Raw genomic sequence first — 19,169 nt, forward strand, 5'->3', positions numbered from 1 at the left:
AATTGAAGGAAAATAAAAACAAATATTTTGACAAATGCAAATGGCGGAAATCGGAAACGAAGCTGTAAATATGGAAATATTTCAGCATTTCTATGGCGAAACTGACGACGAGGATTAGTTAAAAGGTTTCTTGTTATGTCAATGTGTTTATTACATTCAGTTCGTGTGGGAAATAGGATTTGATCGATCATTACGAGACGTAGAAAAAGGGGGGAAAACGGAGGTTGACTGAAAATTTTGAGGACGGAGCCACTGATTAGTGCCATGATTATATAATACATTGTGTATGGTGCAATACGCTACGGAATCGAGCAATTGGTGTCTTCTTTATTATATGGCAGATAAAAAAACAAAATAGATGAAGACTAAAAGTAGTTTTTATTCAAAATTCAACACAAATGTAATAAATTACACCTTTTACCTGTTAATTACCTGAAAATGCAGGTAACCTGATAAAAATTTTACTGAAATAACTGCCTAACATTACAGTTCATACTCTCCTGAGCATTTTTCATGCAACAACCTTTTCTGTATCTCTTATAATAAAAAAGATACAGCAGTCTGAATAGGAATATACTGTTCAAATGAATGAACACAAAAAAAATGCAGCAGCAGCAGCCATTTTTCTATTTTTTTGTGTAGCGTTGAAAGGGTTAAAAGGTCCCTGTAAATATGCCATTCATGGCACTATTATCGTTTATGTATATATGCTGTAACGTGTACATATATTGGATATTTTTTTAAGTTAGTTTATGTATATATACTGTAACGTGTACATATATTGGATATTTTTTAAGTTACCGGTAAGGTTAAACTTCATATGGAGGTGCTCCTAATTAAAGGAGGCTTATACTAAGAAAAAATCAGTTTACTTCCGGTTTACTGGTTTACTATTTTGGAACGCATTACAAGGAAATTAATTGAAGGACCAGTTTAAAATCTTTTCACAAAATGACGTCTTGTCAAAATCAAAACATTCAAAGAATTTAGCATGTTAGTGTTTCCATCAATTTTGTTTATTAAACAGAGTAAAACGATATCGATCAATAATAAAGCAGGTGAAATTGACAATCAGGGGTACTGAGAAATGCTTGCAAACTTTTTGTTTAAATAATTTTACTAGTTCATATTTTTGAAAGATTTTGTTTTCATATGATTTGATCTTGTAATCGTTCAATCCCGATTGAGTAGAATTATGATATCGAAATCAATATCATCAAGTGAAAATAATAAAGAAGAAATAAGAAGAGAAACACACCCAAGCCAATTCTCGATTTTATAAATCGACTTTCCCTACGGAAACGATATAAATTCCGGAAATAAAAAAAAGCGTACGGTAAAAATGTTGATTTTTTAACCCCCTCCCCCCAAGTGTACGTTTTGTACACTTTGGAAAATGGTTGACAATTATGGATGACCCCTTAAGAAGTATTTGAAAAATAACTTGAATTTATATTATTAGTGCTACTGATCAAATATATGATCTCTTATTGTTTTCTTTCAATGGTTTTTGAATCCAGAAAATAGTAGGGTACTATAAGGTATGCGGCCATCTGTTATAAAATTAATTGTCAACATATCCATTTACTCCACAGGTGGCCATTAAACAGCCAATCTGTTCCTGCAAGTTTTCAAATGCAAAATGTTATCTCCAAATATTAGATGCTGTAAATTTGTGAGGAATGATGATTTAAATTCCAATACGCCATAAAACATACAATTACAGTATTGTAATTGACTTAGCAGGTTCATATATTTATTGACAATATCACCCGCAAAGTGGAAAGGGATTGATATAAGTTGCAAAACTTTTTTCCAAATCCACTATATAAAATAAATATGTTTTTAAACTAAACTATTGACAATAATAATTCAAAAATGATAGACAATATACTATTAACTTACAGGTGCTGTTAACATCTTAGGAGGTGTGGCATCATCATTGAATGATAATGTCAACAAATCAAGTGGGGAAGAAAGTAAACAGGTAATTATACAACTTATATTTTTATGCCCCTGCAACTGAAAGTTTATTTCCATATTTTACAGATAAATGGACTGAGTTTTTAAGAGAATAGATCCAGCCTACTCAGTACTGTAGATTTATTTATTGTCATGAGTATCAATTTTCTTGAATTGAGGAAACTTACATTTCTTGTGGATATTGGATTTTCAGGTTCTGCCAATCTCTGCATGCAAAGCCAATAGGACATATATAATTCGTTTGACATTTGAATTAGTGGTTCTCCTGTACCCACAGAACCCACCATAATGAGTATCTAACAAATGATAATGAATCCACAGTATAATGTAAAAGTTTTAAATCATCAATAACCTTTTTAATCTTAGGAAATTTGAGGATGCCCTTTAGAGAGCTTCTTTATAATCAAGAGACACCATTAAGAGTCGAATTTAGATTTGATTTTTCCATAGTTTAATCATAAATAAACCTACATGTAGATTTCGGTCAAGATACAAGTTTTAAGTCAATGTTTGAATATCTAATTACTTGTATAGATTTGTCAAATGTTCATGGAGTTTTACAAAATTTTGACTGAAGCTTTTTTCATCAAATTTAAACAAATGATAGCACCTGGGTTAGAACTTTGGTTTTATTATGCCCAACCTACGATAGTAGAGGGGCATTATGTTTTCTGGTCTGTGCGTCCGTCTGTCCGGCTTCAGGTTAAAGTTTTTGGTCAAGGTAGTTTTTGATGAAGCTGAAGTCCAATCAACTTGAAACCTAGTACACATGTTACTTATGATATGATCTTTCTAATTCTAAAGCCAAATTAAACTTTTGACCCCAATTTCAGGTTCACTGATCATAGAAAATGAAGTGCGAGTTTCAGGTTAAAGTTTTTGGTCAAGTTGGTTTTTGGTATGGCGTTCATTATCACTGAACTAGTATATATTTGTTTAGGGGCCAGTTGAAGGACGCCTCCGGGTGTGGGAATTTCTCGCTGCATTAAAGACCTGTTGGTGACCTTCTGCTGTTGTTCTTTTCTATGGTCGGGTTGTTGTCTCTTTGGCACATTCCCCATTTCCATTCTCAATTTTATTTGATGAAGCTGAAGTCCAATCAACTTGAAACTTAGTACACATTTTCCCTATGATATGATCTTTCTAATTTTAATGCCTTATTATATTTTTTACCAAATTTCACTGTCCATTGAACTTGGAAAATGATAGTGTGAGTGGGGCATCCGTGTACTTTGGACACATTCTTGTTTTATTCATATTCTAGTTTTAGTTTAGCCTGCGACTTTTGTCACAGAAAGCTCAACATAGGGATAGTGATCCGGCGGCTAATGCAGTGGTGTTAGCTAACTTCTAATAAGCTTTATACTTCAGAAGGTGGATAACCTGGATGCTTCATACTGTTTATAGATGCCTCATGTAACAAAGTTTTTGTCAAGTCACATGTCCAATGTCCTTGACCTCATTTTCATGGTTCAGTGACTACTTGAAAAAGAAGTTAAGATTTTTTGTAATGTTAAATTCTCTCTTTCGGTGGCGGCGGCGTTAGCTAACTTCTTAAACACTTTATATTTTAGAAGGTGGAAGACCTGGATGCTTCATACTTTGTATATAGATGCCTCATGTTACGAAGTTTCCGTCAGTCACATGTCCAATAACCTTGACCTCATTTTCATGGTTCAGTGTCCACTTGAAAAAAAAAGTTCAGATTTTTTGTAATGTTGAATTCTCTCTTATTATAAGTAATAGGATAACTATATTTGATATGTGCGTACTTTGCAAGGTCCTCATGTCTGTCAGACAGTTTTCACTTGACCTCGACCTAATTTCATGGATCAGTGAACAAGGTTAAGTTTTGGTGGTCAAGTCCATATCTCAGATACTATAAGCAATAGGGCTAGTATATTTAGTGTATGGAAGGACTGTAAGGTGTACATGTCCAACTGGCAGGTGTCATCTGACCTTGACCTCCTGTTCATGGTTCAGTGGTTATAGTTAAATTTTTGTGTTTTGGTCTGTTTTTCTCATACTATATGCAATAGGTCTACTATATTTGTTGTATAGAATGATTGTAAGGTGTACATGTCTAGCGGGCAGATGTCATTTTACCTTGACCTCATTTTCATGGTTCAGTGGTCAAAGTTAAGTTTTTGAGTTTTGGTCTTTTTATCTAATTCTATATGCCATAGGTCAACTATATTTGGTGAATGGAAATATTTTATGATCTTTATGTCAGTCTTGCAGGTTTTATTTGACCGTGACCTCATTTTCACGGTTCATTGCACAGTGTTAAGTTTTTGTGTTTTGGTCTATTTTTCTTAAACTATAAGTAAGAGGTCAACTATATATGTTGTAGAGAAGCATTGTTAGCTGTACATGTCTGCCTGGCATGGTTCATCTGACCTTGACCTCATTTCAAGGTTCATTGGTCTATGTTTAGTTATCTTGGTTAATGTCCTGTTTGTGTGATAGTTGTAATAAAGCTTAGCTTTATACTTAGGACTATCAACATAATATCAATGATTAGTAAAGAAGGCGAGACATTTCAGCGTGTGCACTCTTGTTCATATACTGTATGCAATAGGTCTACTATATTTGGTGTATGGAATGATTGTAAGGTGTACATGTCTAGCTGGTAGGTGTCATCAGACTTTGACCTCATTTTCATGGTTCAGTGGTCAAAGTTAAGTTTTTGAGTTTTGGTCTTTTTATCTAATACTATATGCAATAAGTCAACTATATTTGGTGTATGAAAATATTTTATGATCTATATGTCAGTCACTCAGATTTAATTTGACCTTGACCTCATTTTCACAGTTCATTGCTCAGTGTTAAGTTTTTGTGCTTTCATGGTCTGTTTTTCTTAAACTATCTATAAGTATAAGCAATAGGTCAACTATATTTGTTGTATGGAAGAATTGTTAGCTGTACATATCTGCCTGGCATGGTTCATCTGACCTTGACCTCATTTTCATGGTTCATTTGTCAATTTTTAGTTTTCTGGGTTAATGTTAAGTTTATGTGACAGTTGTAATAAAGCTTTATATTTAGGATTTCAAAAAACTTGTATCATAGGTTTATATTTGCATTGTCTTTAGACAATTTTGAAAATCAGTGCCTGTCAATAAGTTATAAAAGAGTTTTGCCCCTTGGAAACATTAATTATATGGATTTCATTGTTAGCACTCTCACATGTGCCATTCTTGACAGATTTTTGGACATGTACATCTGACAAAGGTATCAGCAATGTCTTTGATGGTTTCAAAAATCAATGGCTATAAAATATTTTGAAAACTTTGAAAGGTTATGCCTCGTTCATTATATCTAAAATTGCATTGCATTTAAATGTGATGAAGCCTTCATTTCTGTGAAGATATTTCCCAAAAGATAATGGCCAGATAAAATGTGCAATGCAAGGTACATTGGAACTCTGTTCTTTTATATTTTATATTTTTTCCCTGTTTTTTTAAATGCATATCCACCTTTTCTAAGGAAAGCAGTTTACAGCTGTGCCCAAATACAGGTATAATCCTTGCATGTTTATTGGACAGTATTGTAAAAGATAATACAAAAACAAGAAACATACATGCATGAATATGTAAAATCTAATATTTTGTTTTAGATTAGAGAAGTCATTGTCTTCAGTTTAACAAAAGTATCAGTTACAAGTTTGGATGATCTAGATCTAGTGGCTGGAGTGCTGAATTCAGCTACATCAATATCAGATGAATTGACAGATTATACTCAGGTATACTTCAGCTACATAAATAAACAGATGAATTGACAGATTATACTCAGGTATACTTCAGCTACATCAATATCAAATGAATTGACAGAATATACTCAGGTATACTTCAGCTACATAAATATCAGATGAATTGACAGATTATACTCAGGTATACCTACCTAGGTTCTACCACCTGCAGTCCAGTCCAGATTTATGATTTTGGACAAATATTGTGTCATTTGTCACAGTATATTAGTCTTAATCTTCTTCACAATATTCACTAATCATTGATACTGTAAGCCAACTTATTTTCACGGATACATTATTTCGCATTTTGCCAATACTACCCCTTTTAACTGCTATTTAGTTCGAGATTGTACAAGTACAGAAAAATTCAAGTTATAAATATTTGCGTTATTTCTCTACTTGTGAAAATTAGTTTGTTTACAGTAATGTATAATTTATATCAAATTCTTTTCAATATGAAGTTATATGGGATCTTACAAATAACTGAGCAAGATGATACAGGTAGAACTGTAACTTATAAATAGATACATTATAACATAAATCTCTCCAAGTCCAGATCAGATTGAAATATTGTCATATCTACTTTAGATGTTGAATTCTATGGTAATGGGTACATGGATCTTTTGTGACTTAATTAATTGTTTGTGAACATCAAATTTATATTGGTTTGAACTTCTTCTTTTATCATAATGCCTTTTTGCAAATAGTTTAACTGAAGAACAGAAGAAGAGGCAAGGTTTTATTTTTGAAATAATAATCTTTTATTGAACATGTTTGTTGTGTGTGGATAAGATTGAATGTTACGGTCTTCCTTTTAGGATACAGCTTTAGATATGTACTCAAGTTTAACAGGAGTGTTATCTGATCAGATTAACATCACAGCTACAAATAAGGGAGAAGAATCTGTTGGGTAAGGATTTAAGACATGTCTGTTATTAATGAAAAAAGTACCACAATAGTCAAAGGTTCGTCCCACCCATCTACTTTTAAAGTTTTGTTTTCTTTATTTCTATGGTCAACAAACATGGCCTATAATTAGAACAAAAGGAAGAAAAACCATATAGGAAAATCTGACAAGAGGAAAAATGCTCAGAATGTCAAGATCTAAGATGTTACAGTAGTTCAGCTCAAGAAATTGCAGGGATGATTCCAGGTGTCTTCAAATGGGACCCTTTGAACATCTAATTGGGAATTTAATGCCCCACCTACGATAGTAGAGGGGAATTATGTTTTCTGGTCTGTGCCTCTGTTCGTCTATGTGTCCGTCCGTTCGCTTCAGGTTCAAGTTTTTGGTTAAGGTAGTTTTTGAAGAAGTTGAAGTCCAATCAGCTTGAAACTTAGTACACATGTTCCCCATGATATGATCTTTCTAATTTTAATGCCAAATTATAGTTTTGAACCCAATTTCACGGTCCACTGAACATAGAAAATGATAGTGCGAGTGGGGCATCCGTGTACTATGGACACATTCTTGTTTATACATAAAATCAAAAACGAAATAATATTATTTTCCTGTTAAGAATGGAAAATGTATATTAGGTTTCACCTGTACACTGATGTTGTAACATTGTAAATAATTCTGGATGGGCTACTGATTATGATATTAATGATAACCAGATCACTTGACAGTTATTGGATTGAGACCAGGAAAGTTGTTACATGAATATCATGTCACATGATCAACTATCATTCATCTTAGCTATTAGAGTAACCTAGGCCTATTACAAACACATGTATATCAGCTAACATAAACCACTGAAAAAAATCATCCATTGGGTATGTTTTCAACAGCAGGTCATCTTTATAAATTTACCTTGATTCAAATGAATTTCAAATTCAACTGGCCAATTGCCAATTACTAAATATACTTAATTGATAAGATATTTAAAGCATTGAACCAGTGTGCTTTAAAATTATTTGGATCATCTTCATAACTTTTGAAAAAGTTCCATAATGATGACATAGTATTTCATGAATGGTCTATCATCAACATTATTTTAAAGAAAAAAACGCTCATACTTTTGTCTTTTTGACTTTTGAGGAAATAGAGCAAAATAATTTCTTTTACAAAACAAGTTTTCATCATATTATATAAACGGCTCTGCTGGTCGATCTGCTTTTATTATAAAACTTATAGTTGCCTAAATAGGTGATGGAATTTTTTTCCAGAAATATTGATTTTTAGCTCACCTGGCCCGAAGGGCCAAGTGAGCTTTTCTCATCACTTGGCGTCCGGCGTCGTTAACTTTTACAAAAATCTTCTCCTCTGAAACTGCTGGGCCAAATTAAACCAAACTTGGCCATAATCATTATTAGGGTATCTAGTTTAAAAATTGTGTCCGGTGACCTGCCCAACCTTCCAAGATGGCCGCCATGGCTAAAAATAGAACATAGGGGTAAAATGCAGTTTTTGGCTTATAACTCAAAAATCAAAGCATTTAGAGCAAATCTGACAGGGTGTAATATTGTTCATCAGGTCAAGATCTATCTGCCCTGAAATTTTCAGATGAATCGGACAACCTGTTGTTGGGTTGCTGCCCCTGAATTGGTAATTTTAAGGAAATTTTGCTGTTTTTGGTTATTATCTTGAATATTATTATAGATAGAGATAAACTGTAAACAGCAATAATGTTCAGCAAAGTAAGATTTACAAATAAGTCAACATGACCGAAATGGTCAGTTGACCCGTTTAAGAGTTATTGCCCTTTATAGTCAATTTTTAACCATTTTTCGTAAATCTTAGTAATCTTTTACAAAAATCTTCTCCTCTGAAACAACTGGGCCAAATTAAACCAAACTTGGCCACAACTATCATTTGGGTATCTAGTTTAAAAAATGTGTGGTGTGACCCACCCACCCAACCAAGATGGCCGCAACAGCTTAAAATAGAACATAGGGGTAAAATGCAGTTTTTGGCTTATAACTCAAAAACCAAAGCATTTAGAGCAAATCTGACACTGTGTTAAATTGTTCATCAGGTCAAGATCTATCTGCCCTGAAATTTTCAGATGAATCAGACAACCCGTTGTTGGGTTGCTGCCCCTGAATTGGTAATTTTAAGGAAATTTTGCTGTTTTTGGTTATTATCTTGAATATTATTATAGATAGAGATAAACTGTAAACAGCAATAATGTTCAGCAAAGTAAAATTTACGAATAAGTCAACATGACTGAAATGGTCAGTTGACCCATTTAGGAGTTATTGCCCTTTATAGTCAATTTTTAACCATTTTTCGTAAATCTTAGTAATGTTTTACTAAAATCTTCTCCTCTGAAACTACTGGGCCAAGTTAATTATAGATAGAGATAATTGTAAGCAGCTAGAATATTCAGAAAATTAAGATGTACAAACACATCACCATCACCAAAACACAATTTTGTCATGAATCAATTTTGTCATGAATCAATCTGCGTCCTTTGTTTAATATTCACATAGACCAAGGTGAGCAACACAGGCTCTTGAGAGCTTCTCGTTATTTTATCTTCCTGAATTAGGAATTTATTGCATATACATTTTTTGGGGGCCGCTGGGCAGCCTTAAACTATATAGTGGAATCATCCCTGAATTGTGTCAGAGTGGTCATATGATTATATTTGAATAGTTAATTTTTCACATGATGAAACCCAAATAATGTGTATAAATGGGAATGAATGTCCAGTAGACTTTGTTGTATTTTGTATGATTTCAGCCTATTGTTGGACGGATTGTCATTCATGTTAGATACGAATACAAATAAAGGATCAGAAGAAATGAAGATCACCACAAATCATACCCATGTTGATACTACAAAGGTCTCAAAGGTAAATAATGGCACATCATTGCTGTGAGAATAATAAATGGAAAATCTCGCCGGTTATAGTCTTTTTTTTTCCATTAGAATTATTTTCTAATTTCAGGCTTTGGATTTTGTCAGTGTTATTTGATAAGCACATACAGGTTGAGACACTTAAGGATCTAAGGCAAAAGAATATTTGAAAATTTATAAACAGTAAATGTCTTGTATTTTGATGAATTTAAATTTATTTAATAGTATCACTATTTGTTTTTATCAAACAACAGAAAACAAATGAATTTATTTTAGGCCTTGCAATGGAAGCTATTAAGTTTGATCAGTATAAAATATTATTAGTTATATATTATGTTGTAATAGATGCAGTATTTTCTAGCTATATTGAAGACCCATTGGTGGCCTTAAGCTGTTTTCTGCTCTTTGGTCTGGTTTCCTCTTTGACACATTCCCCATTTCAATTCTCAATAGAAAGTTAAATTACTTCTTCCTTGCTTTCTTTTCAGGTACAGAAATCGAGTAAAAAGATTTTAACGTTGGTAGATTCTATAGCAGATGCTGCCTTGGCTATTACCAAGCCCGCTGCAGAACCTGTAGTGTTTGTAACAGATAATATGAATGTTGCTGTGATGAAAAAGTCTCCTACCAACACATTAGGTCAGAATCTTGCCAACTCTAGATCATCTAATATTGGACAATTCTTACTACCTAGTGATTCCCGTTTTAGTGATGTTTTAGACAATCTGCAAGGAGACATTAGTTTACAGGTAAAAGAAGGACAATAGTTGTCCTTTGAATAAATTGAACCAGATAATAATTAAAACCTTCTCTAAATACAAAAATGTGTATTAAGGATTTCCTTACTCACTCAGACCTAAACTTTGATATGGGACCTAAAGGCCAGAAGGCTTGAATAAATAATATTATTTGGGATGTAACATGTCTTCTGATTGGCAGAAAGTTTTTTTTGTCTATCAGCTCATAGAAGTAATTTTATTATGAGGAATGACTGCAATATTTTTTCTGTCTATTAGAAATAACCTTAAAAATGTGGTGCACACCTAAATGACCCCCTATTTCTTTATAGAAAACTATTACAATCATTCCTTTAATACTAATATTAGTATACATACTGATATTTTTGTCATAAAAATTTGAACTGAATTGTTAATTTAAGAAATAGTTGAAAAAGACATTAAAATTTGTTTACCCAATTAACTCGCAACTCTTGAATTCTCCTCATTCTATAATTTTTTTTGTATGACACAGATGATGCTAATAGATAAAAATCCCTACGTCTGGGACCAATCATCTCATGATGTCACAACACCTGTTGTATCCCTGAAAATGAAGACCAGTGATAAAAAAGTGGTAACAGTTACTGATTTACAGGAACCAGTTGAAATACAAATTAGTAATCGAGGTAAGATGAATGAATCTCAAACCCATCTTTAGCCATAGTGGTTTAGTGGGAATGAGCTTATACTGCAGATTCATTTTATTTTCCTGGGTATCAATTTTTGTAGATTAAGGAAAACCAGCATTTTTGTGGGTATTTGATTTCAAGGTGTAGCCAATATCTGCATACAAAGCCCATAGAAAGTGTAATTCATTGAAAATTTGTATTCATGGTTTATCTGTACACACAAAATTCGTATCCAACGAATAATAATAAACCCTCAGTAAAATAAAAATGAACGCTGGTAAAAATCTAGCTGACTTTTACTAGTTAAAGTCTATGGGTGGGATAACAACTATAGAATTTAAAAAAAAAATAAAAACCCATTGTTACCGCAAATGTTTTGCAGGAAGAATTTTTCTGCTATTTTTATTCAAATTGTCATAAACCTATAGAACCCATGTCACACTAATGGAAACTGATTAAAATACAAATTGATAATAACTCTGAAAGACAGTTGTATATAATTTGCAGAACATTGTAAATGCAAGTTAGTGCATTGAATATTTATTAATTTATTCTGAAGTCTCATGAGTGTTATTGTTCTTCAGATTAATGTAATGCATTCTAGTTCTGTATTCAGATATTCAGCCTTTGCAAATGATTTACCTTTTATCACTGGTTAGCTATCCTCTGTACAGAAAAAATATAAGGACTACATGTTGAAGTATACAGATCTTTAAAAAAATGCATTTTGGAACATTATTGAATTGCATTAAGAAATATTTCTATTATCTATTGACATTAGAATAGAGAATTGAAGCTGGGAATGTGACAAAGAGACAATAACCCAACCTATGAGCAAATAGTCACCCCAAGGCCACTAGTGTCTTCAACACAACGGGGAAATCCCACACTCAGAAGGGGGATGGAGCTTCAGCTAGACTCTCAACACAAATGTTTACTTATTCAATTATTGGATGTCACACTAAACTCCAAAACATATAAATGAACCAAAATCAAAAAAATATTTAAGACCTAACAAAGGTCAGAGGTTCCAGAATTGAACAAGTGATTAACATGATTAAATGCGGTGGGTTAAATCATGTTATTTGAGATTCCAAGTCTTACATGCCATGAATTTAAAATTTGTTAAATATTTTTTAGCTGTGACAGAAACTACACATTTCACTTTGGAGATTCCGCTGCAGTTTATAAATAATACATATCGTGTCGATAAGATATCCATGTTAAAAATGAGCACAAATCTGACTACAGGACATTCAATTATTATGTCTGTCAAAAGTCAACAGCTAGACTTCCAATTCAGAATTCTACACAAACCACACGGAGATCGGACAAAATTGAATTTTACAAGTGGGTCTCTGCTAAATGATGGAAACAATTTTACATTTATAAGTACATCTGCATCTACTGATGGCCTTCATTATACCTATATATCTCCAGTATTACACACTTCATCAGATGTATCATTCACTCCATATGATCTTGCCAATAACTTTAATACGATTTGTGAGTCGGCGATAGCATGTGAAGATAATACCAAACTTCTGGTTAATTTAACTGTGGAGAGTTACAGTGTAGCCTGCTTGTATTGGAATGAAGAAAAGGAAGCTTGGAAGAATGACGGCTGTCAGGTAGTATACTATGAAAAAAGTATTCATTTTTGTCTTAAGTACAGGATGTTTCATCTGATGACTGCACCAATGAAATTTATTAGTATAAAGCTTTATCTTTTATTTTTACTTTTTTTTTCATGTGTATACTTATTTTCATTAAACTACATTTGGTAATAAGAATTATATAATTTTTTAAAGGTAAACATGACTGTCATACAGTGTTATTTGAAACCTTGACCTCACTTCAGGGATCAGTTTTTAATTTTACTAAGTTTTTAATACTGTAAGCATAATCAATTGGTAAACTATATTTGGTGTATGGAATGATTGTAAGATGTAAATATCTTTCTGACAGGGTTATATGACCTTGACCTCATTGTCATGATTCATTGGTGAATGTTAAGTTTTTGGTGGTTAGGTCTGTTTCTCAGATACTATATAAGCAAAGGGTCAACTATATTTGGGGTTTGGAATTAGTGTAAGGGTAAACATCTGCCAGGGTTCATCTAACCTTGACCTAATTTTCATGGTTCATTAATTGTTTGATGTTAGGCTTTTTGTGAGGTCTGTTCCTCATTTACTTTTAAGTTCACTAGATTTTGTGTGTAGAGATTGTAAGGTCATCATATTCATAAATGAATGGTAAAAGTTTTCTTTGTAAGCTCCAATTCCTAAATAAGTTCTCTAAGCAATAGATTCCCTATATTTGTGTATGAAATGATTGTAAGGTGTGGTATATAAAAAAGAAGATGTGGTTTGCATGTTTGTCTGGCAGGATTTATCAAATAGGGACTATTTTTAGGAAAATCTTCTCAGAATGTGTACCGGTTTTCACAATACTATAAAAAATTAAATAGTACACCCTAAAATCTTTATTGTTAACTGCCTTAGAAGAAGATTTGGAATGACAATGATTGGGAAAAGAACAACCAATATGTCTTTTGTTCAGGGGGACAGATTTAATTTGTTGCATTATACACTTGTGTCTCTAAGTAATATATAATACTTGAGAGTGCTTCATGATAACACTTACATCTTTTCAGGTCTCAGAGCAGACAACACCAGAAGTTATTCACTGTCTATGTACACATTTAACATCCTTTTCTGGCAGTTTTTTGGTATTACCAAATATGGTAGATCCATTTGCAGATGCAGCACTATTCCTGACTTTCTTTGACAACCCTATAGTAGTATGTACTGTGATAGTTGTATGGTTTATATTCTTGGCAGGAGTATTCTGGGCCAGAAAAGCTGACAAAAGGGATGAGGCGCAGGTAAGGATATTGGTAGTTTTATGGTTTATATACTTGGCTAGAGTATTCTGGGCCTGAAAAGCTGACAAAAGGGATGAGGCTCAGGTAAGGATATTGGTAGTTGTATGTTTTATATACTTGGCTGGAGTATTCTGGGCCAGAAAGGCTGACAAAAGGGATGAGGCTCAGGTAACGATATTGGTAGTTGTATGGTTTATATACTTGGCTGGAGTATTCTGGGCCAGGAAAGCTGACAAAAGGGATGAGACTCGGGTAAGGATATTGGTAGTTCTATGGTTTATATACTTGGCTGAAGTATTCGGGGCTAGAAAGGCTGACAAAAGGGATGAGGCTCAGGTAAGGATATTGGTAGTTGTAAGGTTTATATACTTGGCTTGAGTGTTCCTAGCCAGAAAAGCTGACAAAAGGGACAAGGCTCAGGTAAAAATATTCACTTGTAACATTATTGTTTTATACACAGTTTGTGAAATGGATTTGAATATCTCTAGCATTTATAATTTTCAATTATTAGCTATTATTATAATTTTTCTTATAATTATGCATTGCTACTTGAATAAGAAATTTTTAGGGGTATATAGGAATCATCATAATGTCCAGCTTCGTGTTCAGTGCATAACATAATTTTGAACACTGAACTTGGGTTAATCAAACTTTGTATGCAGATTCATTTGGTGGGGGGGGGGGGGGGGGGTATTTATTCAAATTCAGGTTAGCCAGACCTTTACTTTATACAGATGTAGCAAATTTTCTTACAGGCTGGTATTGTTATCCTATCAGACACCAATCCTAACCAGTGTGCATTCTTAACTTACAGGCTGGTATTGTGATCCTATCAGAAGCCAGCCCATACAATTGTACATTCTTAACTTACAGGCTGGAATTGTGATCCTATCAGTTGTCAATCCTAACCATTGAACATTCTTAACTTACAGGCTGGTATTGTGATCCTATCAGTTGTCAATCCTAACCATTGAACATTCTTAACTTACAGGCTGGTATTGTGATCCTATCAGTTGTCAATCCTAACCATTGTACATTCTTAACTTACAGGCTGGTATTGTGATCCTATCAGATACCAATCCTAACCATTGTACATTCTTAACTTACAGGCTGGTATTGTGATCCTATCAGATGCCAACCCTAACCATTGTACATTCTTAACTCACAGGCTGGTATTGTGATCTTATCAGATGCCAGTCCTAACCATTGTACATTCTTAACTTACAGGCTGGTATTGTCATCATATCAGACGCCAACCCTAACCATTGTACATTCTTAACTTACAGGCTGGTATTGTGATCCTATCAGATGCCAACCCTAACCATTGTACATTCTTAACTTACAGGCTGGCATTGTGATCCTATCAGATACCAATCCTAACCATTGTACATTCTTAACTTACAGGCTGGTATTGTGATCCTATCAGACGCCAACCCTAACCATTGTACATTCTTAACTTACAGGCTGGTATTGTGATCCTATCAGATACCAATCCTAACCATTGTACATTCTTAACTTACAGGCTGGTATTGTGATCCTATCAGACGCCAACCCTAACCATTGTACATTCTTAACTTACAGGGTGGTATTGTGATCCTATCAGTTGCCAATCCTAACCATTGTACATTCTTAACTTACAGGCTGGTATCGTCATCATATCAGACGCCAACCGTAACCATTGTACATTCTTAACTTACAGGATGGTATTGTGATCACATCAGACGCCAATCCTAACCATTGTACATTCTGAACTCACAGGCTGATATTGTGATCTTATCAGATGCCAACCCTAACCATTGTACATTCTTAACTTACAGGCTGGTATTGTGATCTTATCAGATGCCAGCCCTAACCATTGTACATTCTTAACTTACAGGCTGGTATTGTGATCTTATCAGATGCCAACCCTAACCATTGTACATTCTTAACTTGCAGGCTGGTATTGTGATCCTATCAGATGCCAATCCTAGCCATTGTGCATTCTTAATTTACAGGCTGGTATTGTGATCCTATCACTTGCCAATCCTAACAATTGTACATTCTTAACTTACATGCTGGTATTGTGATCCTATCAGATGCCAACCCTAACAATTGTATATATATCTTTTTCTTACAGGCTGGTATTATCATCCTATCAGATGCCAACCTTAACCATTGTACATTCTTAACTTACAGGCTGGTATTGTGATCCTATCAGATGCCAACCCTAACCATTGTACATTCTTAACTTACAGGCTGGTATTGTGATCCTATCAGATGCCAATCCTAACCATGGTACATTCTTAACTTACAGGCTGGTATTGTGATCCTATCAGATACCAATCCTAACCATGGTACATTCTTAACTTACAGGCTGGTATTGTGATCCTATCATATGCCAACCCTAACCATTGTACATTCTTAACTTACAGGCTGGTATTGTGATCCTATCAGACGCCAACCCTAACAATTGTACATTCTTCACTTACAGGCTGGTATTGTGATCCTATCAGATGCCAATCCTAACCATTGTACATTCTTAACTTACAGGCTGGTATTGTGATCCTATCAGATGTCAACCCTAACCATTGTACATTTTTAACTTACAGGCTGGTATTGTGATCCTATCAGATGCCAATCCTAACCATGGTACATTCTTAACTTACAGGCTGGTATTGTGATCCTATCAGATGCCAATCCTAATCATTGTACATTCTTAACTTACAGGCTGGTATTGTAATCCTATCAGATACCAATCCTAACCATTGTACATTCTTAACTTACAGGCTGGCATTGTGATCCTATCAGACGCCAACCCTAACCATTGTACATTCTTAACTTACAGGCTGGTATTGTGATCCTATCAGATACCAATCCTAGCCATGGTACATTCTTAACTTACAGGCTGGTATTGTGATCCTATCATATGCCAACCCTAACCATTGTACATTCTTAACTTACAGGCTGGTATTGTGATCCTATCAGACGCCAACCCTAACAATTGTACATTCTTCACTTACAGGCTGGTATTGTGATCCTATCAGATGCCAATCCTAACCATTGTACATTCTTAACTTACAGGCTGGTATTGTGATCCTATCAGATGTCAACCCTAACCATTGTACATTCTTAACTTACAGGCTGGTATTGTGATCCTATCAGATGCCAATCCTAACCATGGTACATTCTTAACTTACAGGCTGGTATTGTGATCCTATCAGATGCCAATCCTAATCATTGTACATTCTTAACTTACAGGCTGGTATTGTAATCCTATCAGATACCAATCCTAACCATTGTACATTCTTAACTTACAGGCTGGTATTGTGATCTTATCAGATGCCAACCCTAACCATTGTACATTCTTAACTTGCAGGCTGGTATTGTGATCCTATCAGATGCCAATCCTAGCCATTGTGCATTCTTAATTTACAGGCTGGTATTGTGATCCTATCACTTGCCAATCCTAACAATTGTACATTCTTAACTTACATGCTGGTATTGTGATCCTATCAGATGCCAACCCTAACAATTGTATATATATCTTTTTCTTACAGGCTGGTATTATCATCCTATCAGATGCCAACCTTAACCATTGTACATTCTTAACTTACAGGCTGGTATTGTGATCCTATCAGATACCAATCCTAACCATTGTACATTCTTAACTTACCGGCTGGTATTGTGATCCTATCAGATGCCAACCCTAACCATTGTACATTCTTAACTTACAGGCTGGTATTGTGATCCTATCAGATGCCAATCCTAACCATGGTACATTCTTAACTTACAGGCTGGTATTGTGATCCTATCAGATACCAATCCTAACCATGGTACATTCTTAACTTACAGGCTGGTATTGTGATCCTATCATATGCCAACCCTAACCATTTGTACATTCTTAACTTACAGGCTGGTATTGTGATCCTATCAGACGCCAACCCTAACAATTGTACATTCTTCACTTACAGGCTGGTATTGTGATCCTATCAGATGCCAATCCTAACCATTGTACATTCTTAACTTACAGGCTGGTATTGTGATCCTATCAGATGTCAACCCTAACCATTGTACATTCTTAACTTACAGGCTGGTATTGTGATCCTATCAGATGCCAATCCTAACCATGGTACATTCTTAACTTACAGGCTGGTATTGTGATCCTATCAGATGCCAATCCTAATCATTGTACATTCTTAACTTACAGGCTGGTATTGTAATCCTATCAGATACCAATCCTAACCATTGTACATTCTTAACTTACAGGCTGGCATTGTGATCCTATCAGACGCCAACCCTAACCATTGTACATTCTTAACTTACAGGCTGGTATTGTGATCCTATCAGATACCAATCCTAACCATGGTACATTCTTAACTTACAGGCTGGTATTGTGATCCTATCATATGCCAACCCTAACCATTGTACATGCTTAACTTACAGGCTGGTATTGTGATCCTATCAGACGCCAACCCTAACAATTGTACATTCTTCACTTACAGGCTGGTATTGTGATCCTATCAGATGCCAATCCTAACCATTGTACATTCTTAACTTACAGGCTGGTATTGTGGTCCTATCAGATGTCAACCCTAACCATTGTACATTCTTAACTTACAGGCTGGTATTGTGATCCTATCAGATGCCAATCCTAACCATGGTACATTCTTACCTTACAGGCTGGTATTGTGATCCTATCAGATGCCAATCCTAATCATTGTACATTCTTAACTTACAGGCTGGTATTGTAATCCTATCAGATACCAATCCTAACCATTGTACATTCTTAACTTACAGGCTGGTATCGTCATCATATCAGAAGCCAACCCTAACCATTGAACAATCTTAACTTACAGGCTGGTTTTGTGAGCCTATCGGATGCCAACCCTAACCATTGTACATTCTTAACTTACAGGCTGGTATTGTGATCCTATCAGTTGCCAATCTTAGCCATTGTACATTCTTAACTTACATGCTGGTATTGTGATCCTATCAGATGCCAACCCTAACCATTGTACATTCTTAACTTACAGGCTGGTATTGTGATCCTATCAGATGCCAAACCCTAACCATTGTACATTCTTAACTTACAGGCTGGTATTGTGATCCTATCAGATGCCAACCCTAACCATTGTACATTCTTAACTTACAGGCTGGTATTGTGATCCTATCAGATGGTAACCCTAACCATTGTACATTCTTAATTTACAGGCTGGTATTGTGATCCTATCAGATGCCAATCCTAGCCATTGTACATTCTTAACTTACAGGCTGGTATTGGGATCATATCAGATGCCAACCTTAACCATTGTTCATTCTTAACTTACAGGCTGGTATTGGGATCCTATCAGATGCC

At 34.6% G+C, this 19,169-nt stretch overlaps 1 protein-coding gene across 1 annotated transcript in view; it reads left to right on the forward strand.

Moving 5' to 3' along the window:
* LOC139521823 (polycystin-1-like protein 2) overlaps positions 1 to 19,169 on the forward strand; it is a 75,942-nt gene that overhangs the window by 41,787 nt on the left and 14,986 nt on the right. The window contains exons 8-15 of the mRNA XM_071315466.1: positions 1,908 to 1,987; positions 5,603 to 5,728; positions 6,553 to 6,644; positions 9,423 to 9,534; positions 10,028 to 10,288; positions 10,791 to 10,944; positions 12,088 to 12,578; positions 13,604 to 13,834. Of these exons, the coding sequence (XP_071171567.1) occupies positions 1,908 to 1,987; positions 5,603 to 5,728; positions 6,553 to 6,644; positions 9,423 to 9,534; positions 10,028 to 10,288; positions 10,791 to 10,944; positions 12,088 to 12,578; positions 13,604 to 13,834 (1,547 nt within the window). The remainder of the gene's footprint in view (positions 1 to 1,907; positions 1,988 to 5,602; positions 5,729 to 6,552; positions 6,645 to 9,422; positions 9,535 to 10,027; positions 10,289 to 10,790; positions 10,945 to 12,087; positions 12,579 to 13,603; positions 13,835 to 19,169) is intronic.

Source organism: Mytilus edulis, chromosome 4, assembly GCF_963676685.1.
Source record: "Mytilus edulis chromosome 4, xbMytEdul2.2, whole genome shotgun sequence".
Taxonomy (NCBI): Eukaryota; Metazoa; Mollusca; class Bivalvia; order Mytilida; family Mytilidae; genus Mytilus; species Mytilus edulis.